This window comes from Fusarium oxysporum, chromosome 13 (genome assembly GCF_000149955.1).
Source record: "Fusarium oxysporum f. sp. lycopersici 4287 chromosome 13, whole genome shotgun sequence".
Lineage (NCBI taxonomy): Eukaryota > Fungi > Ascomycota > Sordariomycetes > Hypocreales > Nectriaceae > Fusarium > Fusarium oxysporum.
The window spans coordinates 384,699-411,728 of NC_030998.1; the positions used below are offsets into that span (position 1 = coordinate 384,699).

General features: G+C 47.7%; 14 protein-coding genes across 17 annotated transcripts; 6 read left to right on the top strand and 8 right to left on the bottom strand.

The window, feature by feature from the left end:
* Nucleotides 1-366: 366 nt before the first annotated feature.
* Nucleotides 367-1,641, top strand: FOXG_12013 (uncharacterized protein; the record flags this gene model as incomplete). Its single annotated transcript, XM_018391744.1, has 1 exon — nt 367-1,641. The coding sequence occupies one exon, from the start codon at nt 367-369 to the stop codon at nt 1,639-1,641; it is 1,275 nt and encodes a 424-aa protein (XP_018250455.1).
* A 557-nt stretch (nt 1,642-2,198) lies between these two features.
* FOXG_20651 (uncharacterized protein) lies at nt 2,199-2,691 on the top strand. The gene is made up of 2 exons (XM_018400947.1): nt 2,199-2,450; nt 2,510-2,691. The coding sequence occupies exon 1, from the start codon at nt 2,237-2,239 to the stop codon at nt 2,420-2,422; it is 186 nt and encodes a 61-aa protein (XP_018250456.1). The 5' UTR covers nt 2,199-2,236; the 3' UTR covers nt 2,423-2,450; nt 2,510-2,691.
* Nucleotides 2,692-4,262: 1,571 nt separating this feature from the next.
* On the bottom strand, nt 4,263-5,486 carry FOXG_12014 (uncharacterized protein). Its single transcript, XM_018391745.1, has one exon. The coding sequence runs from the start codon at nt 5,358-5,360 to the stop codon at nt 4,359-4,361; it is 1,002 nt and encodes a 333-aa protein (XP_018250457.1). The 5' UTR covers nt 5,361-5,486; the 3' UTR covers nt 4,263-4,358.
* A 444-nt stretch (nt 5,487-5,930) lies between these two features.
* On the bottom strand, nt 5,931-6,823 carry FOXG_12015 (arabinan endo-1,5-alpha-L-arabinosidase; the record flags this gene model as incomplete). Its single annotated transcript, XM_018391746.1, has 1 exon — nt 5,931-6,823. The coding sequence occupies one exon, from the start codon at nt 6,821-6,823 to the stop codon at nt 6,077-6,079; it is 747 nt and encodes a 248-aa protein (XP_018250458.1). The 3' UTR covers nt 5,931-6,076.
* A 586-nt stretch (nt 6,824-7,409) lies between these two features.
* FOXG_12016 (uncharacterized protein) lies at nt 7,410-7,918 on the bottom strand. The gene has a single exon (XM_018391747.1). It carries the CDS (start codon nt 7,789-7,791, stop codon nt 7,483-7,485), a length of 309 nt encoding a protein of 102 aa, XP_018250459.1. The 5' UTR covers nt 7,792-7,918; the 3' UTR covers nt 7,410-7,482.
* A 307-nt stretch (nt 7,919-8,225) lies between these two features.
* FOXG_12017 (uncharacterized protein) lies at nt 8,226-8,959 on the bottom strand. The gene is made up of 2 exons (XM_018391748.1): nt 8,877-8,959; nt 8,226-8,822 (listed from the first exon to the last, which is right to left on the bottom strand). Coding segments are annotated over exons 1-2 (420 nt in total). The 5' UTR covers nt 8,878-8,959; the 3' UTR covers nt 8,226-8,403.
* Nucleotides 8,960-9,506: 547 nt separating this feature from the next.
* On the top strand, nt 9,507-11,752 carry FOXG_12018 (uncharacterized protein). Of its 2 annotated transcripts, XM_018391749.1 has the most exons (3): nt 9,507-9,968; nt 10,016-10,250; nt 10,305-11,752. In XM_018391749.1, the coding sequence occupies exons 1-3, from the start codon at nt 9,548-9,550 to the stop codon at nt 11,677-11,679; spliced, it is 2,031 nt and encodes a 676-aa protein (XP_018250461.1). In that variant the 5' UTR covers nt 9,507-9,547; the 3' UTR covers nt 11,680-11,752. The 2 variants fall into 2 exon arrangements, with proteins under 2 accessions (XP_018250461.1, XP_018250462.1); XM_018391750.1 differs by having other exon boundaries at nt 9,968-10,252.
* Nucleotides 11,721-14,147, bottom strand: FOXG_20652 (uncharacterized protein; the record flags this gene model as incomplete). Its single annotated transcript, XM_018400948.1, has 4 exons — nt 13,934-14,147; nt 13,554-13,882; nt 11,984-13,493; nt 11,721-11,834 (listed from the first exon to the last, which is right to left on the bottom strand). The coding sequence occupies exons 1-4, from the start codon at nt 14,090-14,092 to the stop codon at nt 11,721-11,723; spliced, it is 2,112 nt and encodes a 703-aa protein (XP_018250463.1). The 5' UTR covers nt 14,093-14,147.
* Nucleotides 14,148-15,513: 1,366 nt separating this feature from the next.
* Nucleotides 15,514-17,490, top strand: FOXG_12019 (uncharacterized protein). Its single transcript, XM_018391751.1, has 2 exons — nt 15,514-15,663; nt 15,713-17,490. The coding sequence occupies exons 1-2, from the start codon at nt 15,588-15,590 to the stop codon at nt 17,338-17,340; spliced, it is 1,704 nt and encodes a 567-aa protein (XP_018250464.1). The 5' UTR covers nt 15,514-15,587; the 3' UTR covers nt 17,341-17,490.
* A 444-nt stretch (nt 17,491-17,934) lies between these two features.
* FOXG_20653 (uncharacterized protein) lies at nt 17,935-20,264 on the top strand. The gene has a single exon (XM_018400949.1). The coding sequence runs from the start codon at nt 18,505-18,507 to the stop codon at nt 20,107-20,109; it is 1,605 nt and encodes a 534-aa protein (XP_018250465.1). The 5' UTR covers nt 17,935-18,504; the 3' UTR covers nt 20,110-20,264.
* Nucleotides 20,120-21,700, bottom strand: FOXG_12020 (uncharacterized protein). Its single transcript, XM_018391752.1, has 2 exons — nt 21,576-21,700; nt 20,120-21,527 (listed from the first exon to the last, which is right to left on the bottom strand). Exon 2 carries the CDS (start codon nt 21,506-21,508, stop codon nt 20,267-20,269), a length of 1,242 nt encoding a protein of 413 aa, XP_018250466.1. The 5' UTR covers nt 21,509-21,527; nt 21,576-21,700; the 3' UTR covers nt 20,120-20,266.
* Nucleotides 21,701-21,804: 104 nt separating this feature from the next.
* Nucleotides 21,805-22,805, bottom strand: FOXG_12021 (uncharacterized protein). 3 transcript variants are annotated; one of them, XM_018391753.1, is made up of 3 exons: nt 22,464-22,805; nt 22,393-22,407; nt 21,805-22,343 (listed from the first exon to the last, which is right to left on the bottom strand). In XM_018391753.1, exons 1-3 carry the CDS (start codon nt 22,523-22,525, stop codon nt 21,923-21,925), a joined length of 498 nt encoding a protein of 165 aa, XP_018250467.1. In that variant the 5' UTR covers nt 22,526-22,805; the 3' UTR covers nt 21,805-21,922. The 3 variants fall into 3 exon arrangements, with proteins under 3 accessions (XP_018250467.1, XP_018250469.1, XP_018250468.1); XM_018391755.1 differs by having other exon boundaries at nt 21,805-22,407; XM_018391754.1 differs by having other exon boundaries at nt 21,807-22,343; nt 22,393-22,476.
* Nucleotides 22,806-23,469: 664 nt separating this feature from the next.
* FOXG_12022 (uncharacterized protein) lies at nt 23,470-23,964 on the top strand (the record flags this gene model as incomplete). The annotated part of the gene is made up of 1 exon (XM_018391756.1): nt 23,470-23,964. One exon carries the CDS (start codon nt 23,470-23,472, stop codon nt 23,962-23,964), a length of 495 nt encoding a protein of 164 aa, XP_018250470.1.
* Nucleotides 23,965-24,435: 471 nt separating this feature from the next.
* On the bottom strand, nt 24,436-25,977 carry FOXG_12023 (uncharacterized protein). The gene is made up of 5 exons (XM_018391757.1): nt 25,690-25,977; nt 25,607-25,643; nt 25,490-25,557; nt 25,042-25,436; nt 24,436-24,992 (listed from the first exon to the last, which is right to left on the bottom strand). The coding sequence occupies exons 1-5, from the start codon at nt 25,891-25,893 to the stop codon at nt 24,545-24,547; spliced, it is 1,152 nt and encodes a 383-aa protein (XP_018250471.1). The 5' UTR covers nt 25,894-25,977; the 3' UTR covers nt 24,436-24,544.
* Between the last annotated feature and the right edge of the window lie 1,053 nt (nt 25,978-27,030).

Here is a 27,030-nt window from a genome sequence, read left to right on the forward strand (position 1 = left end):
AATGTGATTGAACATAATTGGGTGACGGGACTTTCCGCTTATGTTCGGGACCCGAAGACCAGAGATCTTAACAGGCTGTGTAGCAAACATGGTGATCGTGGCTGCATGGAAAGGTGTGGAAGGGTTGTTGATATGCAAGTTCGGTATCTTTTTATCACACGGTGGATAAGACTCTGACACCGGATTGTCAGCGACATTATCTTTCAGAAGTATAACGAGGAGTGAAGATACTAGGTTGTTGAAAAGGTATATATGGCTATGGGAGACTTGGCACGAAAAAAGAATCTATCGGACTGCTCTATGATTGAATTGCCCCTTGTACCATATCTTAGAAATTACCTAGTATCCTACGATTAGTCTTTGAAAATGGGTTCGACAAACCACTCAAACCTCTTGCGGTTAGCACAGACTGTCCAGCAGGCCACCGAGACTATCGTGAAACACTTGCAGTACACCAAACAGCAAGAACCGTCCTTCGATCAAGACAGCAAGGCTATTCAGGGTGATGCCGATACACATTCCGTCAGGATCCAGCTCAACGATGCAGCACAAGACCTCCTCCGTCTAGTCAACGGCCCAGCAAATGAATACCGCTCCTTCTTTATGTCGCACTATACTCTTGCAGCATACCAAGTTGCACTTCACTTCAAGATCTTCAGACATGTTCCTCTTGGCGGCAAGATCAGTATTGCCGACCTAGCTTCCAAAGCTGGCATCGACAAGGATCGCTGTCGCAGAGTGATCAAGCATCTTGCAACCCAACGCGTCTTTGAGGAAGTCGAGCCAGATATATTCACTCACACCGCAAGCTCTGCTCTCATCGCACGGGACAGCGACATGGAAGCTATCCTGTGGATGCAATTCGACGAAATGTTCAAAGCAGCCTCTGACTCTGTTAAATTCGTCCAAAATGATCTGAACGGATCTGCCGAGGCCGATTCGCCGTTTTGTACGCGTCATGGCAAGCCGCCGTATCAATTCTACGCCGAGAACCCTGAGAAGGGGCTCAACTTCGCAAAGGCTATGGCTGCGTTGACCCAAATGGATCGCTCAATCTCTGCACTTCGCGATGGATTCCAGTGGGGCAAGCTCGAGGCTCCTGGAAAGGTTGTCGATGTCGGTGGTGCAAGCGGACATGTTTCTATGGACCTGGCAGCCGTATTCCCCGATCTGACCTTTGTCGTTCAAGACGTTAGCATTGAAGCTCTCGATGATGGAAAAGCAAAGTTACCATCTGAGATTGCAGATCGAGTCTCTTTCATGCAACACGATTTCTTCGAGGATCAGCCCATCACCGATGCAAGCGCCTTTTTCATGCGTCAGTGCCTTCATAACTGGAGGGATGAAGACTGCATTAAGATCCTTCGAGCTCTTGTCCCCGCACTTGAAAAGTGCAAACCTGGAACTCCTCTTCTTATCAACGAGGAAGTCTTGCCAGAGCTGAATGAGGTTTCAAAGTATCAGGAACATTTATCGCGGCAGTGCGATATGTGTATGTTCGTGGTCGCTGGGTCGAAGGAACGAACTAGGGGCGATTTTGAAAATTTGCTCAAAGAAGCTGATCCTAGGTTCAGTGTTGTCAAGGTTCACAGGAATAGTACGAGTACAATGGGTCTCGTCGAGGCGTATCTTGGTCAATAGATCCACAACTTCGTTTACTAAACGAGGTTCACTATATACATGAATCAAGCTACAAGCATCACAGTGTCAATCAGTGCCCAAATAAGGAAGGAGGCCCAGCGAGTATATGCAAAATCAAGGCCAACGTTACAGCCAAATACCCTTCTTGAAAACGCCGACGGGATTTATGTTGTGTTTGATGAAACAGCCAGTATCAGGCTAATACAGCCACCGGGAAAGAACATATCCGCTGTATCATGGTCCCTGTATTCTTTGCCCTGGCATAAATACTACTGCCGACGGTTTTTCCCGCTGGATACAGATTTCGATACGGGATGCAATGTAACGCCGGGAATAAAAGTCAGGTTCTCAGTGAGGGGTAGGCCACAATTGAACGGTCAAGTCTACCTATTCTGTACGTCAGTCGTTTGACTCTGGAGATATGCAGATTAATATGGCAAGTAACATCGAGATAATCACACTCAGATGATCTGATGGCAACTCATTCTAAGGTATAAAAGCTCTGACTTTGTCATCTTACATGACTTGCTTCTGACCGTCTTCATCACTATCCAATAACCAAACCCTTAAATCTACTCCAAGACTCTTTTTCAAAATGCAATTCAACATCAACACCATCCTCGCCATCTTCGCCATGGCCTCTGTCGCCGCAGCTCAGCAGCAGTGCATCGAGACTCCCGCCAACAACCAGTGCCCTGCATCGCATCCCAAGTTCTGCGCCGTTGCTAGTGGTACTGGTGTTATCCACACCGCTTGTTGCCAGTCCAATGTTCAGTGTTAAGGGACAAGACGTACTTGCCATGCTTCTTGTAAGTGACTTTCCCTGTACATTCAACTGGTACACTTCTGACAAAATCATGATATGCAGTGAGTCCCTGGACATAAAAGCGCTCGGACTATATCGTATCATCTTGCGCTCCAAGAAGATACGTGCTTGAGGGATTGTGGAAAGTGGGTTAGTAGTGTTTCCTTCAGGTCAGATGCCCCGGCTTTGTTAGAATATTTCCCATCGTCTACTCCAACGAGACTCACAATGTACTATTTTCCCTCATAGATGTCTGTCATAATGTATAACGTGCCTCATTCTGTGAACAGACTTCGGGCCTTGAGGCAGGGGCGACACTGAACTACTCAAAGGGCATCCTAAGCTCATATTATATTATCCTATGCTATCCTAAACTCTTCCAAGTTCTCCCAAAGTGATAAACTATATAATACCGTCGTGTTTTTCCTCAAAGTATGCCATCGTCGTCGTCAACATTCGGCCAAGCTTTGTTCGCACTACAGCTCGCAAGCCTTTCTGTTCGCTGGTATATGTTGCTATATATGAATCACCACCCCGTAGAACCCGGTTTTGGGAGTAGTTGGATCGGCGATAGGAAGTTCCGTCCCGAGTACTTGATATGAGAGTGGCGTAAAAGCGCGGCGGCTCTTTTGCGAGATTACCTAGTCTGAAATGATATGTTTGTTGTAGGGTTCCGTTTTTGACCGTCAAAAACCGTTCTTGACCGTCAAATTCCTAAAGGGGGTTTTTGGCGGTAATTTACGTCAAAAACTCTCCCATTTTAGGCTTAGTGAGTGGCCATATTAGGATTAGCTGGTGTACGGAATAGGTTTAGCGCGTCAAATAACCGATGCAGCACACAAATTATCACCAAATTCCCTTCTGCGCTCTGTTCCTTCACAGCGTTCCTTTAGTGCTACGAACTACCTTCATTGTAAGCTTCGGAATCGGCTTAGTCCACTTAGCACCGATAAGGTCACTTTCATCTATATGAACAGTCGGGTGCTAAAGAGGCTCAAGACGGTCAAAGATAATCCGGCAGAACCGAATGGTTGGGAGACAGTTGACGTTGCTTGGCTGATAAAGATAGAAAACGCCTTCCAAGACTCCATTGTTGTGGATGGCTGGGGTTGGGAAGAGACCGATATGGAAAATAGTGGAGATGAAATGGGCATTGGCCAATGAGAGGTTTTTGACATGCAAAATACCTCGAGGTTTCTGACGTCAAAAACCTTGGTCAGATAGGTAAATTACCGTTCGGTAAATTACCTCGACGGAACCCTAGTTTGTTGAACCTGTTGAGGCGCGCCTGGGAATGGTTTTTGAAGGTTGTCAATCAGATTCTGTCCCATGGTAACAGCATCCTATGCGTCTTTAACCAGGCGCCTTTTTCTCTCTTAAGAAAGAAACCGTCTGATATTTAACCAAGGTGCCAAAAGATAGTTAGTCTAGAGGTCTACTAAGTTTCTGCTGAATTTACCTAAGTCTTCCTATCAGTTTGTACGTCATCCTAAGTTTTGTAGCCTCCTCGTTGGAAGGTCCCGCAATTAGGTCGAATTGGATACAGTCATTGACAGAACGTACGCTCTCTTTCCCAAGCTCTATTGGTGAGATTGACGGAGGATTCAAGTAATGAACAGGATCGATCTGGCGAGACATGGCTAGATGAGGGACAAGACTCTTACTCATGCTAAGCAAGTCGGGATTGGGATTGACGAGTTCACGTGGTTGGAGGTCCGAATGGCTCTGACGGTGACGGATAATCAGACCTTTGAGGAAGATCAATTCTTTCTATGGTGAGAGGCAACAAGGACTTTGGCGATATGAGAAGTAAAGGTCCAAGTGACTAGGTAGTGCAGTCATGTCACAGGGGATTTCCACCATGCACTGAAGCAATATAATGCGAAACTCAATGAATTGTCAGCTATTCCACCTACAAAGGTCTAGGATCAACGCTCTGCAAAGTCGGCGTAACCTTTCCAAACAATCCCGTATCCTTATCAATAGGTACCTTATCAATCGTAGTCTCCCTATTGTAACCATTTCCATCTGGAATATGGAATCGATGGTACGCGATGTACCACTCATCCGTTCCAGGAATGTTGATAATGGAATTATGTCCCGTAGCAAGAATGCCCTTCGATTCATCCTTCTCGAGAATAACACCACGATATGTCCAGGGCCCAATGGGGTTATCTGCCGTAGCATACCCAACGCGATAGTTCTCTGAACCAGTGTCGTCGATAGAGTATGTCAGATGATACGTTCCATCGCGATAGTTGACGAAAAGACCTTCGCGGAAGTTCTCGAGGCCTGAGATTTTGTGCCACCCTGCTTTGAGAGAGACCATGTCGTCGTTCAACTCTGCGACAATGGGGACACCATTTCCCCAATAAATATACCACTTCCCAGTCTCAGGGTCCTTGAAAGCAGCTGGATCAATCGCCTGATTGCTGACAATCTCCTCATCAGAAGTTCCCTTGATCATCGGCTTATCCTGCGCTTTCCATGGCCCCTCAGGATGATCAGCCACCGCCGCACCGATACTTTTATGCCCATCCTTCACAGAGGGATTATTCCCACTGTGATAGAAGTAGTACTTCCCACCACGCGCTGCGAAAGCGGGAGCCCAGGCATTGCCAGTAGCCCAGGGCACGTTACCATTCGCACCATCGAGGGTAAGGAATGGCTTCTCGCTCTTCGTCCATGATACGAGATCTGATGATTTCCACCAGTAGAAGACGTTGCCGCCCCAGCCTTCGAAGCCGTCGGTGGTTGGGAAGATGTAGTATGTCTTGTTGACGATGGCAATGTTGGGGTCGGCCCAGAGACCAGGAAGGACAGGGCTGTCGCGTTTTGTGAGGGCGAGAGATGAGGCCTCTTTAAGGGTTAGGAAAGCCACGAGGAGATGGCTGGGGAATGATAGAAGACGCATGATGGGATATCTGAACACAGGTTTGTGAGGTCTGTTTCGCGGTTCATTCCATCGCGACGAATGGCGACTTACACGGTCTATATATCATCACCAAGATCGCCAAGCGTCACCATTTCCTGTAATTGCTCTATTACCAGTTCTCCGGCCCGTCACGGACCGAACATTCTGCTCCATGGCGTAAGTGAATCCTTCCTGTAATTCTATTCGTGCGCAAAGTCAGGATGTTTCCCCCGCATTGACTCTGGGGGATCGGCGTTGCGGGGTGATTAAGCGCTCGAGTCATTGGGTAATTAGCTGGCCTCGTATGAACCTCCAATGCTACCTGCCGAGATCGTGGGGCGACTAAACCACGTTTTGGTCACGCGGTGGGACGATCCCTCGGCTTGGTTCCTGTTCATCCCTAGTGTTGAACGGGACTCCGGTGAAGGGTTCAGGAACTTGCTAGAGGGCCGCCTATGGCATAGTCACTTAGAGGCTTGGAGCCATGACATCTGTATTCCAATGCGACTGGTGCTTCATCGTATACTCACCATGATTGACACAAGGGTCCATGCACTGTCATAAGAGACGTTTACTTGCTGCAGATTCATGTGTTATTCGCGGCAGACAGCCATGCAGTATATATAGAAGTTGAAATATTTACAGATGCAATTCATGTATAGACAATAGATTCCAGCTCATCGCCCCAACAGGCCAACCATCCCCATTCCGGTTCTCTAGTAAGCAACAGGCCAGCCATTGTCATATCTGAGCAAGTTGATACCCAAAAGCGCCGTACCAGCATTGTTATAATAATGATAAACAAGAACATCCGCATCATTATCAGTGAAAACAGCATTATGTCCCGGTCCATGAATAGACCCATGACTAGCCATAATCTCCGTTCCTCCACCAGACATCATCTGCTTACCAGCCTTATCAACATAAGGGCCAGTAATGCTGTTCGACCGTCCAACCATGACCCGGTACGTGCTAGCAGCGCCTTGACAGCACTTGTCGAACGACGCCCAGAGGTAGTAAGTGCTTCCGCGCTTGGTGATGAAGGGTGCCTCGACAGCGCCTTCGACGGAGGCGTCGCGCTTGGCGAGGGAGTACATGCTTGACCCGGTGCGCTTGCCGGTCTTGGGGTCGAGTTGGATGAGCTTGATGCCGGACCAGAAGGAGCCGAAAGAGAGCCACCATTTTCCGTCCGAGTCGACGAAGAGATTGCCGTCGATGGCGTTGTAGTCGTTGTTGTTGTTGGACTCGACGACGACGCCTTGGTTGGTCCATGAGCCGGATGCACCGGTCTTGCTGGTAGCGAGGAAGATGGCAGAGGTGCGCTGGCCGAAGGAAGAGGCGGAGTAGTACAGATAGTACTGGCCATTGTGGTAAGATATATCGGGGGCCCAGAGGTTCTTGTCAGGGTTCAAATCCATACCACGAAATCCACATATGGATCCATAATGTGGATCCATATCCATTCCATTCCATTCCACGTGGGCTTCAGCATTTCCATATCCACGCCACGAAGCCCCTTCCACATGTTCCACATGTGGAAATCGTGGAATATTTTAGGTGGGGTTCGAAAATACCTTGATTTCCTTGTGAAATCCCGCATATCCTAAGTACTTTCTATCACCCACAACAACACAACATCGATTTGCCACCCCATTTTCCTCCGTACACAATGAGTCCATTCTGGGGGCTTCACTGTTACTCGCGTTACTACCCCAAATCGAAATGGCCACTCCCCATCCTACCAAGTCAACCACATCCGTTCCAGAACGAACAGAAGAGGACAATCAACGGCTCTTTCAGCTCTACAAAAGCTGGATCTTGACGGAGAGAGACGGCAAGGCGCGTCTATAGGTATATCGGTTCGGCTACGAATATCCAGCATAACAAGAAACAGGAACGTCGGTGGGTGTGTTGCCTTTGCGTCAAGCAACGGCGGATTTTAATGGACCAATGACAAAAACATTGACGTCACCGAGGGCGGGCGGGACCCATTAATTACCATTGTTGGACGAAGTAGGTTTCCATTCCACGAATTCCACAATATGGATCCATTTCCATAATGGATCCATTTCCACCCATTCCACATCGAAATTATTAGTCAGCATCCATATCCACGCCATATTCACAAATGTGTCGTGGAGTGTCGTGGATTTGAACCCTGGTTCTTGTCGCCCTTGGTATATTGTGTAGTCCAAGGCGCACCGTTGGGGAAAACAGCACCTGCATCCTTCCAAGCCGTTCGATCAGAAGATGTCTTGAGCGAAACGTTATCGCCCGTGTGAGCCAGCAAGTATCCACCGCTGGGAGTCTTGACAACCGTAGGATCGTGAACACGAGTATCGCCGGTGACGGGACCAGGGTTAGGATAAGCAGCGTTCACGCCGCTGAGGGACGCGACGGCGACAAAGCCGCTGACGAGGAGTTTCCACATTGTCGAAAGAGTTTTGGAGGTATGTTGGAGATCATCGTGCTTGAAACAAAGGACATTTTGGTGATCTTATAGTTGCGGCTTCCTCGGCATTCGGTGTAGGTCCTTAATAGTTTCAGCGGGCGCTGAAACAGGACGGACCAAAAGCTTCGGGGAATATAGTTCCATCGGTGTAAGCGCTCCACGGAAGAATTATTCAGCGGAGCTTCTCGGTCCGGTCCGAATTGGGCACGCTCAGCCGGTAGTTGAGAGTTCAAGGCATGGGCTGATTGATGGTTCACCGCTGGTAAATGACGCGAGAAAATACGCCTATTGTTACATCTCGTATTCTTAAGAGTGTTTATGTATCGGCAAACTTAAAATTCCCGATTTCTTGTATTTTGGGGATGTGATGCAGGGATGAATACGCGGATGACTCTGAGACTGCCAAGAATGGGATGAAACGGGATAGGGGAATCAACTGCGGATCCTCTCAAGCCTTGTCATTCCCGGAGATAATTTCTAAGTATCTTGTTTATCGGAAACATTTGCAGTAATGAATTAGACGGCAATACCATCTTTATTGAGGACTTCAGATCAGATTATCGCTATAGCTCCAACTGGTGAACATCTCGCTTAGCTACGTCGAATTCCATCCTGTACAAGCGGCTTCATAGTGGAAAAGGCATATCGCGCAATCTTCCAGCTTCCATCCTCCTTCTTCATAATAAACAGCTCTTGGTTGGAATGAGGTTCTGATGTTTGGGTCTGCAGCATGGTCTTTGTGCCCTCTGCTGTTGTTCTTGCGAAAGCCCAGTCTGGCGACATCAAGACAATTTCATCGATATCAAAGGTGATTGTCAGTTGGATGCTATTGAAGATCCGCTCATAGGTCTTAATGAGAGCTTGCGATCCTGCGCTGGCGCTAAAGTGAGGAGGCATTATTACTCCATCGCTAGTGTAGAGTGCAACTGTTTCTTTGACATTTCGCTCTTTCAGAGCAGTTCCGTAGGCGTGCAGAACAGAAGTGATAGCTTCAATCTCAGATGAAGACACTAGGATATGTCAGCTTTGCCTCCTTAATAACAGGCATGTATAGGGTAGCTCACTGTTATCCCACGCTGATTCTGTTTGCAGATAACCTTGAGACTTTATGGTAAGTAGAGAAAGGGACTATTTTATTATGAATGTGTATATCACAAGACAATAGCTTTCAAACAGGCGGTTGGTACTTTTATACACTTCTCAATTGGACTTATCTTTCATAAGTCAGAAGTGGGGGTTCTAAAACGCACCTTCACAATTCCTTCGTTTTTCTTGGGTCAGGAATGGGGTAGTAGGATTTACGTCAATGATAAGATACAAATAGAGGATGAAAAGTCTAAAAGTGGGATTTCAATTCAGTATATATCTAAGCTTATTCTCTCATCATATATAGCCAATACTGAGACTGCTCGAACCGTTTTCTTGACTGAGCTGTACAGCACAGCTAGATCAGATATACAATAGGAAAATGGTAAATTACTACTAATAAGAGATAAGAATATTATATTTGTTCCGAAATCTAGCGAAACAAGATATTATTCCATCTGTTCTTCAATATATATATTGTTGTTGCCTTGTCCAGATAACATATGGATGATGGAAGACCAGCAAAGTGATCAAGCAGGGATTGTCAGCTGGTGCCTCAGGCATCAACGCTTATGTATGACATTTGAACCTCACGCTGTTGCCTATTAAAAAGAATGAACCGCAACTTCAACTTCAACAGTACAACAAAATGGGTTCATGCGATCTCTGCAGAGAAATACCGTGGAATAATTTACCCACAGCCCCACCAGACTCATGGCCATCCAGCAGCGGATATCCATATCTCCAAGACTTTCACCACTGGCCTGAAGATAGCCGAGGCTACCTACATCATCAGAGTCTGGAAGCTCTGAGAAATGCAGCGGACAATGAAAGCTGCGGTATTTGCTCACTGATACTTACTCAGGTCGAATTATGCGAGGCGGAACTCAAAGAACTTAAACCCAAGTGGGAAGCGGGAACGATAACAAAGTACGGTTGGCCGCTATGGGAGATGTGGATTGTCAAAAGAGAAGTTGGAGGGGATGGGTTTTGGGTTATGAGTACGACGGATGACACGTATAAAAGGAATGTACGGCTTGTGGCGGCCATTGGGCTTTGTGTAGACAATGGTGAGATCGGATATTCCATTCAGAGGTACCGGTGCTGATGTTTCTAGGTAATCCTTTGGCTCAGCTCATTCGTGGACGACCCGTTGAGCAGTATGGCGGAACTGCGGAGGCGATAACAAGGGCTCATGACTGGGTTACTGAATGCAACGAGCATCCCAAGTGCAGCCCCGGAGAAACGCTGTTGCCAGGTCGAGTCGTTGACGTGGGTGATGATATCAACAGCCCATATGCGAAGCTCAGAGAAACATACGGACAGGAACGTGGAAAATATATATCTCTGAGGTGTTTCTCCCAAGAGGATTCCATAGGTGACACTCACTGACATTCATTCTGCAGCTACTGTTGGGGCAAAGAGCCGCAGTTTACTACCACCAAAGCAACCCTCGAAGAGCGCAAACGTCAAATCACCATCTCCGATCTGTCGCAAACGCACCAAGATGTAATAAAACTAGCACGAGAACTAGGTGTGAGATATCTCTGGATAGACAGCATCTGCATCTGTCAAGGCGACTACGATGACTGGGAGCGCGAATCAGCAAAGATGCTGTCCATCTATGCTAATTCCTACCTAACCGTTGCCGCCTCAAAAGCAAAGAATCACTCAGAAGGACTCTTCAGTGAGACAAAGCCAAAGGAATACAAGACGTTCGAGTATAAATCCGGAGAGCTCAGTGGGCAGGCCATGGCGTTCAATCTTCCGATCGACAAAGAATCTGGTGCTAGTTCTTATGTAAGCCTTCCAGATGAACCACTCTCTGACCGGGGCTGGGCTCTTCAAGAACGAGTGTTACCGTGTCGAACCTTGCTTTATACAAAGCAGCAGATGTTCTTTGAGTGTAGTGCGGGATTTAGAGGGGAGGATGGCACGGTTCTTGATTGGAGGTTTGTGAATGTGCATGATATGCCAGACGGACAGGACGAGGAAAAAGAGCCCGACGATGAAGGAGAAGAAGACGATGATCCTAAAGCGAGCCTGTATCAGTCATGGTATAGCCTGCTCTGGATATACGGCCCTCGGAAACTTACAAAGGCGTCGGATAAACTTCCTGCCATCTCTGGACTCGCGAGTATCTTTGCCCAACGCCTTAACGACGAGTATGTCGTTGGGCTTTGGCGATCAAAACTGCTGGAAGGACTCCTCTGGCAAAGCCTCAGATGCAGACGTGTTTCAGATTACAGAGCACCATCCTGGTCATGGGCATCCATGGACGGAATCCCTGGCCTCGGGGTAAGAGCACCTTATGAGGAAGTTGCTAGAATCTTAGACGTCAATGTCGATCTCAAGGGCAAAATTATCTACGGCGAGGTCACAAGTGGAAGACTGCGAATCCAAGCGCCGATGGAGCGATTGTACCTCGACGTCAAAGACTGGGATCCTACAAAGCCAGGGTTCGCGTATGATAACAATCCTCCCGTCCGTACGGCACATGATGAGACTCATTCGCGGTTCGACTTTGACTTTACTGCTGATGATGCGCCGCAGGAAGCACTCAAGGTAGTGAAGAGTTTAGAAGGGAAGGAATTCTTTGCGCTCATCTTACTGAAGGTTAAAGAGCCGGATGAGGAGACTTATCATGCAGTAATGGTGAAGAGAGTCGATGGGGGAGATGAGTATGAGAGGCTGGGTTTTGGGTTCATTGACAAGAAGGCTTTGGGATGTAGGCCGGAGCTGGAAGCGCAGGACAAGTTTCCAGTTATTACACTCGTGTAATAATATTACTAGATTGCTATTTAAAGTAGTTAAACTATACTCTAATGATACCTGGGTATGAAATGTCCTCTAGCTGCTGCTGTGAGTTGCCACTTGAGTGGAAGACTCTCTTCGGTTGGCTGCATGAGATACATTCCGATTCCGATACCTCGACCCTAATCCTTGTTAAGTTGCCTTCAACGGATATAAAGAAAAGATCATTAAAACTGCTAGAGAAAGAAAAATTGGAGCCCGGTTTGATTGTGCAAATATAGATTGGCTCCTCCTGCTCATCGTGCCATGGATGTCCCTCTATTAGATATACCTTATTTTCAACAGTTCTGCAAAGAAAGCCGATAATACCCCCTTGACTATGTATCGGTATATATGGAATGGACGTTTTGTCGATAGTCAAACCCTGCCAATGTATATCTTTCTTGCTGGTTTCGGCCTTATCCGAATGATGGAAGAAGTGGTCCCAATCGTCAACACCCTCAAACTGATGAGTAGTCGATTCTCCTTGGCGATATATTCGAAGATACAAACAGAGGCCTTCGTCCCTCTCAGGTGTCACGACCCTAGCTCTTTGTGTCACCTGGTCGCCGTGACGGACGGGATACTCCTCAAAGAATAATTGAACAATCCATTTACCAGCCTCTGTTTCACTTAGGGAAACTAGTGATCCACTGGCTGACGCATAAGATATGGTCCTGTCATCTGTACTACAGAAGAATCCCATTCCTGGTAATGGAGATAGCGTGTCGCCGGTTTCATGTGGAAAGCTCATGACCGACCACCTAACAAGGAAGGGCGGACGGAATGTTACTGTGCAAATTGAAAGACGTTCTTCGTATGCCGTAAAGAAGTAAATCCTTAGGCTTCTTGAGTTGCTATCAATATAGTCGAAATGGCACGACAACGGTGTGTTCTCCATTGCCTGAAAAAGTGGAGTTTCCAAGACAGTTGCCTCATCATGATCTCTCGGTAGTATGGCGAGCTGAATCCAGTTATCAGGTCTTTGGAAAACCAGGACCCCATATGACATCTCCTTCTCGATAGCAGCACTAACCCACGACCTATTATGGAGCCAACTTTGCTTTACAGCATCGGCTGGTTCATGTGCATGAGAGATCTTGCCTGTTGACCTATTGTTCCTCAGGATGTCCATTAACCTCGGAGAATTGATGCAACCAGAAGTATTAGATGTCATGAAGTTTGCCGAAGTTCCGAGTTCATCTGTTTCTCTTGATTTTCCATCGTCTAAACAGCATGCTTGCGCATTTTCGTCTCTGTCGAATGATGACTGATCCTGAGTATCTGGCACAGCTAAGCCTGCCTGTGGACTTCCAAGATCTGCAGTGTCTTCCAAAACCAATGGGTCCATATCAGGCAATGGCGCATTCTTCTCGGTGGCACGCGATTGAGTCCCTTGGTCTGGAGATCCATCGTTCGCGTTGGTTGGATAACCAGATGTACGAGTGTCCCCAGGAGCAGAGTCACACTCAGGATCAGGAGGAATCGCAGGGCTATCGCTCTCTGAGAGCTTGTCGGACCGATGAGACTTTGGAGTGGAACTTGTGAAAGGTTTTCTGAGTTTAGATGTAAGTTGTCGAAAGGTGTTATTTGAGTCCTTGCCTATCGATTTGAACCGATTCTTTTCTGATATCGTCGACTTAATGCTCTCTGCTTTCGAAGGTCCATCCATACGCTGTTTTTCGGTAGAGCTCTCAGGACTCGGAGACACCGATCTAGCAGGTCTGTTCAATACATCCTGGACAGCATCTTTAACGGCCTCAAGAGTCTCATGCAAACTTGTTTGAATGCCGGAATTTATTCTGTAATTGAGCTGTCAGTGGAAAGATGAGTGAAGTATATGAAACAACTTTGAAACGTACAATGATACCTTCAAGGAGTTGCTGGATGATTCTTCGAGGATGGCTTGCATCAATAGGTTGACGAGAGTGATGTTGAGGAACATTCCTGTCTGACTAACTTTGCCTATGACAGCTTCAATCTCAACCCTGCACCTCATGACGAAATTCATCCTGTCCTTCAAGCTGGATCCGGGCTCCAGGGTCTCGAGCTTTCTTTGCGCAGTTTTGATATCCCGATCCATCTGTTGAATCAAAGACACGAAATTGATCTCTTCCGATGTACTTGCCGCTTCATTTTTCGTCATCTCTTTGACCACGCGATCCATGGTTTTGCCGGCAGAGTCAATGCACTTACTCATTGCGTTAGGTCATCTTGGCACGTTCGTTCTGGGATGTCTAACCTTTGATATACTGACAAGGTCCTGGGTCAATTCTTCATATTTCCCAACCGCTTTTCTGATAGCTTGGATTGTTTCCTTGGTCGAGTTGATAAATTGCGATAACTGTTTAACAATTGTAGGAATGGCTGCTACCGCGCCGAAAACCTCCAGTCCGCTCATTGTATGACTCAACCCTTGGATGTGACGACCTATAACGCGGAATTAGAAGGGAAGATATGAATGGAAGAGGAGGAATGGGATTTTAGTTCAGTCAATGCGCAGTGGTTACTGTAAATACATACATCAAGGTTTTTTGCCAGGCGAACCGCAGGGCAAACTGCCTGCAAGAGCCACTCCACGTTACATGATTTCACTGGTTCACCTGAAATCGATGGTGTGCTGATGTGACGCCAGACCGACCCGGCATGCACGCGGACCAGAATTGGCAGTGTTTCGTCAAGATGGTTATCTTCTGTAAGAAGCTGAGATAAAAGTCGTTCCTACTGGTAAATGTTAAGGCCCAGATGGTTAGTAAAGAGACTGAAATCATGTTGTTGGCGATTCCACGTTGAGTTTCGGAACCCATAGCGTTGGAATTTGCACTACTTGCGAAGGGCTTAGAGACTGACCCCCCGTGCTTTTCATTAATTGGTCAGACTAAGGGGGGCCAGTCAAGGCCCTACCCAAGTACACGTTGCAGCACCCCCACCTCCATTGTAACAGGGCTGTCTGCAGGCTGTTGAGCCCTGCAATATTTACTGCATGATACATACAACTGGTGGCGATGGCTTCTTGCAGATTTAATTAAATCCCACGTCAACAAAGGATTGACAAAACCATGAAACGGACATAACTTGAAAGAAGCTGATAAGTAATGGAACAAAGTCGATGAAATAAAACAGCAGGGTTCGAACCTATCCGTGCGAAGACAATGCCTGTGATGTCTCAGAAGACTTGTAACTAACACAGAAGCGGCCGACGTAATAAACCCCAAGAAGGTAGATCCAGAGCCCTAATCAACATTGAAGCTCAGATATATAAAGATGTACGTGGCGGCAAGGATAAGACCTTGTATGAAAAACATCCACATCAAAGCGTAGGGACACAAGAACTTGGACTATCATTGTCGATTTTTTGGTGCTATTTGATGCTTCCTCTGATATTAACCACTCAAAGTCCTTAGAGGTTGGTATTTTAATCTTACAGCCAGCCACGTTGTCCGAGCTGAAAATTTCTACCGAATGGAAGCCATCGCAGAAAGCCTCATTGAGCAGGGGTGCTATGCCAAGACGGCCACAGCCAGAAAGGTGTGCAGGTTGCATGTCATTACAGGACGACGTAGACAGATTAATTCAGTAAATAAATACAGCCATGCAATTTATTGAGACCAATGGTCTAGAGTTGTTGACCCTTTGTGGAATAGCCGACTTGTGTAGATGTTTATTTAGCCGCTTTCGACAATCAGTGTTTTGCTTTCTGTGTGGTGCAGCCTTGGGGCTACCGAGTCACACGGGCTAAAGTTAGTCAACGCCACCGTCTTGTTTAAGCTTAATTGAAACCACCCAAGGCTGATTGAAGCGCAGTCACTGGGCATGTCTTAAGACCCCTTCACCCATTGCGCACGCATCCGTCGTTCCCATTCTTTTATCGCATCTGCAACAGCGAAGAGGAAGAAATGGCTTGTCTAAAATTTGCGGTCCGTCTCGGACTGGCATTGTGCCTATCGGGGCATATTAGAAACGTCATTGCTGGTATGTCGTTGCATATCCTGGAGCGCTGTGCATGCCTAATTATTCCCAGCCTGTTCCAACGAGGAGACTTCAACAATTACCGAAGCAACCCAAGTATCGAGCCTCGCGGCATCATGCCCAACTTACACCGGCGATCTCCATCTCATCAACATTACGAGAACCATCAACATGACTGGCGTCGAGACTCTCATCGGCGATGTCAAGTACAGCAACGACTTCCCGGACGACTACGTTACGCTCTACAGCTCAACGCTCAAGAACATCACCGGCGACTTGTTGATGTACGGCGCCGGAGGAAAGATTACCAAGACACCTGGAGACTTGAACATAACGCTTCCTGCTCTGCGAGCGATCGGTGGGCTGGGTGCATACTGGGGATGGGGCGACGTATCGATTAATACGGATCCAAAGCTCAACATACCGAAAGGATTCCAGATCAGTTCTGGAGCAAGCCAATCGGCGGCGGGCAATTTGTACTTGAACGTTACCTATACTTATAGTATTGGCGTTTCAGGTGTCGACTTTCAAGCCCCCGGGGGAGCACTCTTTACCTCATCGGCGGAGAAGGTCGAACGCGAGATCATGATCTTCGGAAACAGTGGACTAGAGCGTGTCGTCCTGGATGATCTCAAGTTTGTCAATTATACGGTAGACATCAAGAGTAACTCGGACCTTGACTATATCTCTTTGTCTCTCTCCGAAGTCGGACTTTTGCGCGTCAAGGAAAACGGGAGAGATACGCATCTGTCAGTACCGAATCTCAAGAAGCTCGGAGGCCGCAGCGACCCTGGCACTCATACCAGCGGCGGGGACTCTGGCGGTATTTTCAGGGATCTTGTCAACGCCAGCCTACCATCATTGACTGAAGTACATGGTGATGATGTGGATTGGTTCAAGGGCAAGCTCAACTTCACCTCCAACTTCTTCTCAGAGCTTAGTCTTCCGAGTCTCAGGACGGCAAACTGCACGCTTGGCATTGATGAAAATATTGCGCTCAACGACTTCTCCATACCAAGGCTCAACTATGTCAAGGACCTGCAGATACACGACAACCCCCGCCTTCTCAACTTTACGGCCAATTTGCTGAAGAAGGCAGATAACATCAACATGACCGGGCCATTTACCAACGTTGAGTTCTTTGGTCTTGAGGTCATTACGGGAGATTTCTACCTGGCCGGTGACAAGACTATGGATTGTTCTTGGTTTGATGAACACTTCCTCAATGACATTGTACAGGGATCGTATAAGTGCGTTGGCAACCATACTAAGCCTGCCACTGAGCGCAAGCCCAGCACGCCGACTGATGAGGCAGATCTTCGAGACAAAGAATCAGAGCAAGGGGGAAGTTCATCGAGTGGAGGTGAAGAAGGATCCGGCTCTGGGAGTGATAGTGGACTGTCAACTGGCGCCAAAGCAGGCATAGGTGCGGGGGTTGGTGTCGCAGGCCTTATCCTTCTCGGTCTTGGAGCTGGGTTCTTGATTGGCAAGAAGACGAAGAGATCGCCTGGTGCAATAGCTCACACTAGCGATTATGGGTATCAGAAGGCTGAACTCGATGGAGATGCTAAGCCGTCTGGGGGTGTGAAAGAGGCGCATAGTGTAGAAGCTTCCGAGATGCAAGACACGGGTAAGTCTGAGTTACCAGTGAATCAAGTGAGAGCCGAGTTGGCAGGATGAAGCTCGACGATCCTAGAACCTTGAAGACTCCATTACTTACGAGAAGACAATTTTTTAATAACCTGGATGGCGCGCTTTAAATCAAAGGTCGGGAACGGGTGCACCAACCAGCCTTTTCTTTTTTAAGAGGAGGACACATCAGAAGTGCTCACATGGTAATAACGAGACTTTCTTCGTGACATTTCATAGGTGCATGGTAGGAAGAAGGCTGCACTGCACTGCACTGGACTTTGACAGGTGATCGATCCTTGCTGAAAACAACGTATAGCAGCAGACCGTTACCAATCAATCATATCCACTAGTGAACTGCGTAACGCCACAGCGCTTCGGGCGCCATTTCAACCCCCCTGCCAAGCAATCAGGCTCTGGCAAATTCGAACTTAAATGAATGGTGATAAGATACTAGCAACTCATAACAACTTGACAATTTGAATGGTTTCAGGCAGCAAACGATGAACTCCTCGCCCTATAAGCCTCTGCGATCATCCAATGATCAGATCAGGTTGCTGATACTTCATCCCACCTTGAAACACGACGCTCCTATACAATGCTTGCTAGAGCCAGCTATTCTGTCTTCCAACCCCGCTTATGAGGCTCTATCGTACACGTGGGGCGATCCCGGTAACGGCTGCAATATCTCACTCAGTAATCATGATTTCTTTGTGGGAGATAATGCAGCTGCCGCGCTCCGCAGATTGCGATGGAAGAGGAAGAAGAGAGTGCTTTGGATAGATGCAATCTGTATAAATCAAGCTGACGTGGACGAGAAAAATACACAAGTTCCCCTTATGCAGAAGATCTACGGACAAGCACAAAACGTCTTGGTATGGTTGGGAGAGCCTACTGATGGCAGTATTCTGGGCATGAGATTAATCCAGAATAGAATGGCTAGTGTTGGCTGGCATCAGTGGAAGATTGACCAAACCTACGGCAAACCGACACTTCCATTTTTCAAGTCTGTCAAAAGCTCCATCGCCAGGATGAATCGATCCAGATTGATAGAGGAGCAGATAAATGGGGAAGTTCGTGAGCTTCTTGATCGACCCTGGTGGCGCCGAACTTGGATCATTCAAGAGGTTGTGCTGGCAAAGAACATCCAGATAATATGCGGAGACGAGGTTGTCACGTGGGATACAGTGGCATCTCTTCTAAAAACGACTTCGAATGACGCAGGCTGAGGTTCAGGTGTTTGGTGTCAAGCTGAGTGATCGAAACATATTTCCTGATCGAATGTACAACCTTATTTCTGGCTATCATCAACAATGGCACTCGACAGCTGGAAGACTCGAACTTTTGGATGTGCTATACCAGTTCAGAATCTTAGAGTGCACGGTTGCGCATGACAGGATTTACGGGTTCTTGGGCATTGTACATCCTGATGTCGCTGCCAAGATAAGCCCGGATTATCATCTCGATGTACCGCAGGTGTACCGTGACTTTGCAAGGACTATGATCCAAGTTACAAACAACCTACATGTGCTGAACTGCACAAGACACTGGTCAGGCGTTGATAATGGCACTCAACAGCAAAAGGCGTACAGCGTCCTAGAACAGTCAAGATACTATGACATCCATGCTCTCATCTTCGACGGGCCAGACAAGACTCCCAGAAGGGGGTGGGCGAGACTGCCTGATGGCTGGGAGAGAATACCGAGCAAGGAAAAGTCACTTTTTCGAGACAATGGGGATAGGACCAAACAATCTTCTGAATGGAGCCCGTTGGAGGGCCAGCAAGCTGTGAGAGCTGAGCACTATATCAAGCAGAGAGAACTCTCACCAGGATGGTCCAAGATCTGGGACAATCTTGGCCGTGCAAGAGTGGTGTATGGCGTTGGGGAGACGACGAGAGAACACCAACTACGAAATGAAAAAGAGCTTCTTCGGCAGAAGCTATCCAGGCTGCCCTCCTGGGTTGCTAACTGGGAGTGTCCAAGTCGATGGGACCCTAAGCCATTGGTGAATTTCTCCCTATCGCAGCCACGATATTTCGCATCTGGAAACACTACTGCGGAACTGAATGACCATTCTAACCTTCGGGTCCTATCTCTCAAGGGGCATATTGTTGATGAAGTCAGGCAACTTGGTCCCGCATGGCACCCTGAAACTGAAAGGCCCCCTGTCTCCAGGAAAGGCATTGATGCTCTCGTCCAATGGGAGACTCTTGGCCTGATTGAGCTTCCAGATTGCCCTTACAGTGGTACTGGCGGGCGTACAAATGCCCTCTGGAGAACGATGATAGCTGACTATGCGGGCGCAGGAGCAGCTGATAGTGATGACTGGGCTTACATCGAGACATGGTATGATCGAACTGGATGGGGTCGTGAGCTCCCAGATATGGCATCGAGAGGAGTATATGAGACGGCCACGCTTGAGGGAGAAATAAGGGAGCTTGAGGGTGTGATGCATACCCAATTTCTTCAGGTTAGGCCTTTGCCTAACGTAGGGACTCGTGAGCTGCTGAAACATCCGTGGATGAATTTTTCCCACAACAAGAAAAAGTATGGCGGTTATATAAAGCGCATCTATGCCGCATGTGCGCATCGTTCGTTGTTGATAACTTATCGGGGTTATATGAGATTGGCGCCCTGGAATGTACAGATCGGTGACAAAGTGGCTATTCTACACGGTGGCGAGACGCCTTTCATTCTGCGAAATATCAAGGGGACGGAGGACTTTTCCCTTGTTGGAGAAGCTTTCGTATATGGGTTAATGGCTGGAGAGGGAATGTCGGAGGCCTTTGGAGGAGCTCATGATATTAATATCTTATGAGGTAAGTAAAAGGAGAGGAGGCACGTATATTGATACAGACCTGATATGTTGGGGGCGGTGCATAGCAGGAGAGGGATTTACAGAGACCACACATTCATTACTATTTAGATTTCCATGACTCGCCGCTTCAAACAGAGCACCTTATACAAATGAAAGCTCAGCTATCGGAAGAAACCATCCCCGCTGGGCGTGAGTCAACCGAACCCCCATCGTCCCTATCAGTAAGATACCTCGCATACTTGACAATCGGCTTGCCCTCCCCCGGTCGTTGATCCATAAACTCGAACAGCTCCGTTGACGCCATCAACTCATGCAACTTCTTGAATCCATATGTCCGAACATCGAAATCCGGATGCCATCTGTTCATGAGCATTCCAACAGGGGCAAGACCAGCCCAGCCATCTTCGCCGGTTCTTGCTTCGACAGCTTCGCGTAGCCACTCGATGACTTGATCATCGACGGGTCGCTTCTCAGGTTGCAATTCGCCCGGTTCGGGAGATGTTACTCGAGGTTTGTTTGGTGCAGGAGTGTTAGCTTCGGAGTCGAGCCTCTTTCGCTTGCCGTTGCTTGTGCTATTCCATGCGGGAATGTATGGGGCTGCGTCTGTTTCGGCTTTCATGTTCTGCGCACTGGGTGGTCCTGCCGATGTTTCACCGTTGGACCTCGCCTGCGGTTCAGTCCGGTCCTTCTGGAAATCGATCCTTTCGGGAAGACGCGCGATTTGCACACGATTTGAAGGTCCCGGAGATGGTTGTTCAGTAGTCAATCCCCTTTTAGGAGCAGATGAGTCCATCAAAAGACCTTTACCATTTGAAAACGCCGAGATTGAAGCATGGCCACGTGGAGGTCTCTCGCTAGACGATACCCCATTGAGCGGTATCGCAGTTGATGGTCCAGCAACATCAACCTCAATCGACGGAGTTCCAGATCTTGGCACAAGATTCTCAACGTAAATGAACTTATCACACGCAGTGACAAACGGCTTTGGCGTCTTCCGCTCTCCGCACCCATAAACCATCAATCCCGACTCTCTAATCCTCGACGCAAGGCGCGTAAAGTCGCTGTCACTCGACACGATACAGAAACCATCAAATTTGTTAGAGTATAGCAAATCCATAGCGTCAATGATCATAGCTGAGTCTGTAGCATTCTTTCCATAGGTATATGCAAACTGTTGCATGGGATGGATGGAATTGTGGAGGAGTTGGGGTTTCCAACCGTTCAATCGGTTGCTGGTCCAGTCGCCGTAAGCGCGCTTGACGAATGTTGTGCCGTATTTTGCGAACTCAGCCAAGACGAAAGCTATCATTGCGGCGCTTGCGTTGTCTGCGTCGATGAGGACAGCCAGCTTGGCTGCTGGGGCGATGGAAGCCATGCTTTGAAGCTGAGAGTCATTCATTGGATATTGTGGTGATGATCTAGGAATGTCAGCCCTTGCTGTTTCAACCGCATTTCTTGCGACTCACTCGGTCTAAATAGAGCTATTTCACTTTTGAATGTATCACTCGTATCTTATCTTGTTCAATCGAACTAGATACTGATACTCGCCATGCTCTTTCGTTGATCTGTCCAGAGCCTCTGTTCATACAGGGTCCAAGCTGATTGAGACACGCCATCTCAGAAGCGGGGTTGTTCTGGCCGACGCGTTGCTACGGTATCCAATCACAGGCCACCAAAGCTGGCACTGCCAAATAACCGTGAAGTTGAGAGAAGAAGATTAGGATTCTTCTTTCAATTTATTGAGGAACTATTGGACTCGGCGCGTTGAACAAGTCGACTGCTTCAGTGCACGGCTATTCGCTAGCGAAAGGGCTCACTCCGAATCCTCCTCAGCAGCGACATACTCCTCAACCAATCTCGCCTCCCTCCGCTCCCTAATCTCACGAAGCGACGACTCAGCCGAAAGCCAACCAACGACCAACATACTCTTCATGACCCACGACCTGCGAAACGTCTCAGCCGTATACCAATCCCGTTTTCTACTATGCAGGTCCGGCACCCAGGGAAAGTTGGACGTGATATGCATTTGCAGCAACGCTGGGTAGAGGTCCAGCTGAACCATGGCTTCTCTAGTCGCAACTTCGTACCATCGGTAGCTACCGAACGCGAAACCGAGAGATGATCCGATGAGGAAGGGGAGACCTGCTGTTCCCCAGATCATGCTGCCGACCATACCGCTTGAGACGCCGACGACTGTGGCAGTTGAGATGCCGGATACCAAGCTGCGCAGCATGCTATACCCGATGAGTTTACGAACGATTTTTATGTTTCTTGGAAACGTACAATAATCCAGGGCCACTGTACAAGAAACAATCGGTCAGTTCAATGCCGTGTTTTGATGGCATAAGACTTACCTGACGACTCCCCAGCCACTCAGCAGGCTGATGAAGGGGAAGCTGTCAAAGCGATCCGACATTTCGAAGAGTGATAACAATCTTTGGACGAGCTGCAGCAGTTAGACACCTGAACAAGCTTGAAAATGTGAGCTTCGAGATGAGAGAACAGTTGAAGATCTCAAGGGAGGAACTAAGAGAGGGGAACGCGATGCGTTAGCTGAAGCCACTTGGGGCTAATTATGTCACACCAAACTTTAAAATCAATAATTATATCTCAAAAAGGAATGGCTGAAGAAACATTATCATGACATTCGTTCTATCAAACATGTCTTTTGCAAGGGAGGATTGTCTGCATGTGCATCGTTGTTCTTTTGTAAAGAAACAATACTGAGCCAAGATTGTGAGCGATAAGCTGATAAGCTGATAAGATAGTCATGCCCCAACACGCTGAAGAACAACTATTGGCATGCGTGTATAACACACATAATTGATAGTTACAAAAATGGCGCACGATGTTCTAAATAATAGAACCAAGAGTTATGCGCTGTGTACATCATTTCAAGCGGACTGGAGCGCTTCCTACTCGGTAAGCCGTACATCATGACAATATCATCAGCATGTTCATTTGACTTGCGAAGTAGTTTGGTGGTGCATTTTGATCAACATCAATTGTATGTCTGGACATGACATGAACAAAATTGAATTAATAAGAAGCTTAGTAGAGAGAAATGCCCTTTAAATAGTTACCCTCCGTCTGGACTATGGCAGTTCCATTTTCTCCCCACAGACCTTTTCTTAGTTATCATACCAGTACATATCCTCTCTCCACAAACAAATCTCTAAACTCCTTACCTCTCTATCTTACACATTCTCACAGTCTCCATCAAAGAACAGAGAGATGCCTTTTGATGAGGTTCAGCAGTGAGTGAAGAAGCGAGTTGACAAGAAGTCGGTACAAGGCCCGCCGTCATCGCCCGCCTACAAGGCTGAGCCACCAGTCTACACAGTTGAACCACCTGCGTACATGGCTGGGCCGCCTACCTTCATGGCACGCAGACGTACTGCTGAGCTCTTCACGCCAGAAGGCCGCAGGAACTTCGTCATGAAGCATTTGCGCCTGGATCCCCTGACAGCCGCTACGTATGAACAGGCAATCCAAGATGGCACACACATGGTCGGTATGCAAGGCTACGGTGATCTGTGTGAGACACCCCAGTCAGTGCTTGATTTCTGGGTAGCGAAAGAGCGCGGTGAGAACCCTGACCGCGTCGAGAAAGTGCATACTTTCGTCATGGTCCCGAGAGGATACCTCGTCTACCTGGAAGAGCTGACCAAGGCAAGAAGACGCGGCGAGATCGAGCGGGAGGTTGTTGCGCTTCAAGAGAAGGCGCAACAGAAGTTCTATCCGGGGCTTAATGGCATCATGCGATCAGAGTATAGATACAAGATCAACAGACTGGAAAAGGAGCTTGTTGAACTTCAAGCCATCGGAGGGCACCGGTATCTTAACAAGTGGTGATTGTCGCAGGATAGAGGGAACCGTGGGATTCTGGGGGTTTGACTTGTATTTCTAGAAGGTTTCTAGAAGATCATATTGTGGCAAATACACGAAAGATCGCGTTGGTCGGGGGTCTGTTCGGCTTGCAACGGTTTTGCGGTAAGGGGGAATCATGAAGGTTAGCTTTTGCTTTTGAGGATTCATTTACAGATTTGATGTGGAGTATATGTGGCGTCGGTAGTTAATTGATTTTGTGCATGAAATCTTTCTTAGGTCTTGATATTTTAGTACATGCAGGCAGGACTGTTCCGAGCCATCATATTAATCCCCTTAAAGTCGATGAAATCGGACAGTACAGGGTATGTTGTTCAGAGGATAGTGATCCTAGTGGTCCCTTGACTCAGTGCCAATGTCTTATTGGGAATACAGTAGAGTTATGCGAGTCATACAAAACCGGCTCCCGGCTGAGAATACAGCAGAGGATACAGTCATGTTCGTTAGTGCTGAACTGCTTCATTGACATTGTTGGGCTAACTTCAAGCATCGACTTCCAACAGCCTTTTTCTTTCCTTTTTCGCTTGTCTATCTTGTAAACACCAGTCTAGTCAGTGCTGGTACGGCCCTTCCTGTCCTGATGTGTAACCGAAACCTGCGTCTGGATAACAATCCCTTGCTCAGCAGCCGAGCCCCCTTGGTTTTTCCAGATCGACCCATCACCGGTCCCTCCTCTTCCAACATCGTATGTCAACTCGACCTCATCATCATCACTACCGAAAGCATTGCCTTTGGTTCTGTTTACACTAAAGAGTTGGAAGTGTTTTGAACCAGATTTGGATAGGTCGGTCGGTCCTGATGGTGTGCCGCGTGAAGTGGAATTGATGCGCTTGATGCGGAACAATGGTGCTAGCGTGGGAAGACAAGCTGATATGACTGCGACGGAGGGCTCGAGGCTGGACCAGGCGAAAGACGGGCCCATCCACCATGTTGCATCGAGGTTTTGGAAGAAGCCCCAGAGGTAGTAAATACGCGCGATACTGGCGACACAGACGCTAAAGAATGTCAGAAGGACCCCAGTCACAATGTTGAGAAATCACTTACAAGCTGCCAAGAAGCATGATGCAAATGATAGAAATCTTGGTCTTATTGTTCATATGTAGTGTCCAAATCCTGGGTATCGGAACAGTCAAAATGATGATATCGTTCATCATGTTCATAATTCCAAGAACAAGGAAGAACAGCTTCACTTCGATGCATTTGCCCTTAGCGCCAAGGTACTGGTTCCAGAAATGACTGACGGGTCGACAGGCAAAAGGCATGGTGATCCAGAGGATAAATGGGTAGACGGTTGTCATGAAGGCCGCTATCCAGAACATTATTGTGTAGAGTCGATTTTTGTCGATGCCGAGGGGGAAGAGGCGACGGTAGAGGAGGAGAATGCTGATCTTGACGGATGTGACGGCGAGGGCGTATACGAAGGGTTCGGCGTAGACGATCTGAGGCTGGTGAGTACTGGGCCGAGAGTATACTGGGCTGGCATCAGACGGACCTTGAAGACGTCCACGAGAGTGGTGAGCTTTATTGACCAGACATGAGCTCCAGAGCCGTGTTCACCCGCTATTGTCCATTAGGGCCAGAGCTCGAAAGTATCGCCGGCGAACCTTACCCAATATTGTCATGGCGACAGTTGCTGAAGCACAAAGCTGAATCGCATTAGTAGGCGCCCAAAAACTTCGTTGAAGCACTTACCAGACTGACCAATACAGCCCAATCGTCCATCTCGATGTTTGCCGACTTCATGTTCCTCACATAAAATCGCAAAGCGACAACTGTGACAGCGATACCGAGAACAACACAGACAACAACATTGTAAGTGGTGATGACATTCTTCTCGAGATCCAGACCTTTGGGTGGTGGACCAAAGATGGCTACGATGTTAGGGTCAACTGCCATATCTGCTGTTATCAGACTAGCTGCATGTAGAACGTTGGTTCAAGCAGAACCATGGGCTGTTGGTTAGTTAAATGGCTAAAATCGCTAAGCTGTTCCAAACAAAAGCATCCCCAGCAGGAGTTCAGCATCGTTTCTTTTTCCAGTGGTAATGCTTCCACTGCAAATCTCTAGCCTTTACGGGCTCGCTCTTCTTTCGTCTACTTACGCGGAAATGAAGTAAAACAGGCCATTTGTGAAAACTTGGTGCAGGCCTTGACGGGGCTGGAGTCCACTTTGATGCTACCTTTTGTTGGCTGGTACGGGGAATGAGAAATCCTTCGAGGGGGCTTCTTCTGGGTCCTGTCCAAAATGTCCTACAGAAAAGTTTCCGACAAGGTACTGGACTATTTTTCCTATTTTATCTTCATTCAATTGACCTTGGAGTGATGCCTTTTGTGGTATCAATCGTAGTGATACCCAGATTAAGATCTGACTCTTATCACAGCGGGAGATGAACTGCCAAGACGAAACTTGCGGCTCTGAAATGGCACCACCGGAAGTAAATCCCTGTACCGCGACGTACTTCCGGTCGGATATTACGGGGATTTACAATCGAATAAAAGCACGTTTCAGGGCTTGGTCCATGTTCAACCGGTTATGCAGACAGGACCCGCTGGACCCACGTAGATGCTTGTAATGTTTCATTGAAGGGTTCGTTTGGTCCTCGTTATCTGCATTTAGAGGCTATCACGGCTTTAGCTTCTCACAAGGGTAAAAAGGAGTCGAAGGTGGTCCTGGGACCAACGGCTCCGGCATGTCGGATTTGGTCCGAGGATTCGTTTTTGGATTTCGATACCTATTGGCCTATGGAAAGGTCCACTGGGCGAGATTCCACTTTGAATGCTGCTTTATCTGGGTATTTTGGGATTGAACCATGATTGCTGGCTGTCGCTTTATGGGTCAAGAACACGCAATCCGTCCTCGCAACGTATCCTTGGGATCCTCAGATAGAAATACTAGATATCATTAGTCATTGAGTGCTCTCAACTCTTCCAACTGGTACCCAACTTGACCCGAAAGGAATGTCACTCTGTATGTAGGTCAAGCTCTATCGTGGCGATTCTACTCCAGTGGCTACCAGCCGGACGCTGCCCAAGA

Coding starts and splice junctions, on each gene's coding strand:
- FOXG_12020 (XM_018391752.1), bottom strand. CDS start 21,508: ATGAATGACTCTCAGCTTCAAAGCATGGCTTCCATCGCCCCAGCAGCC.
- FOXG_20653 (XM_018400949.1), top strand. CDS start 18,505: ATGACGCAGGCTGAGGTTCAGGTGTTTGGTGTCAAGCTGAGTGATCGA.
- FOXG_20651 (XM_018400947.1), top strand. CDS start 2,237: ATGCAATTCAACATCAACACCATCCTCGCCATCTTCGCCATGGCCTCT.
- FOXG_12021 (XM_018391753.1), bottom strand. CDS start 22,525: ATGTCGGATCGCTTTGACAGCTTCCCCTTCATCAGCCTGCTGAGTGGC.
- FOXG_12018 (XM_018391749.1), top strand. CDS start 9,548: ATGGGTTCATGCGATCTCTGCAGAGAAATACCGTGGAATAATTTACCC. Junction 9,969..10,015: donor TGGGCTTTGTGTAGACAATG/GTGAGATCGGAT, acceptor TGATGTTTCTAG/GTAATCCTTTGGCTCAGCTC. Junction 10,251..10,304: donor GGAAAATATATATCTCTGAG/GTGTTTCTCCCA, acceptor TTCATTCTGCAG/CTACTGTTGGGGCAAAGAGC.
- FOXG_12014 (XM_018391745.1), bottom strand. CDS start 5,360: ATGCGTCTTCTATCATTCCCCAGCCATCTCCTCGTGGCTTTCCTAACC.
- FOXG_12023 (XM_018391757.1), bottom strand. CDS start 25,893: ATGGCAGTTGACCCTAACATCGTAGCCATCTTTGGTCCACCACCCAAA. Junction 25,558..25,606: donor TGTCGCCATGACAATATTGG/GTAAGGTTCGCC, acceptor AATGGACAATAG/CGGGTGAACACGGCTCTGGA. Junction 24,993..25,041: donor ATCATGCTTCTTGGCAGCTT/GTAAGTGATTTC, acceptor GACATTCTTTAG/CGTCTGTGTCGCCAGTATCG.
- FOXG_12016 (XM_018391747.1), bottom strand. CDS start 7,791: ATGTGGAAACTCCTCGTCAGCGGCTTTGTCGCCGTCGCGTCCCTCAGC.
- FOXG_12019 (XM_018391751.1), top strand. CDS start 15,588: ATGGCTTGTCTAAAATTTGCGGTCCGTCTCGGACTGGCATTGTGCCTA. Junction 15,664..15,712: donor TATTAGAAACGTCATTGCTG/GTATGTCGTTGC, acceptor AATTATTCCCAG/CCTGTTCCAACGAGGAGACT.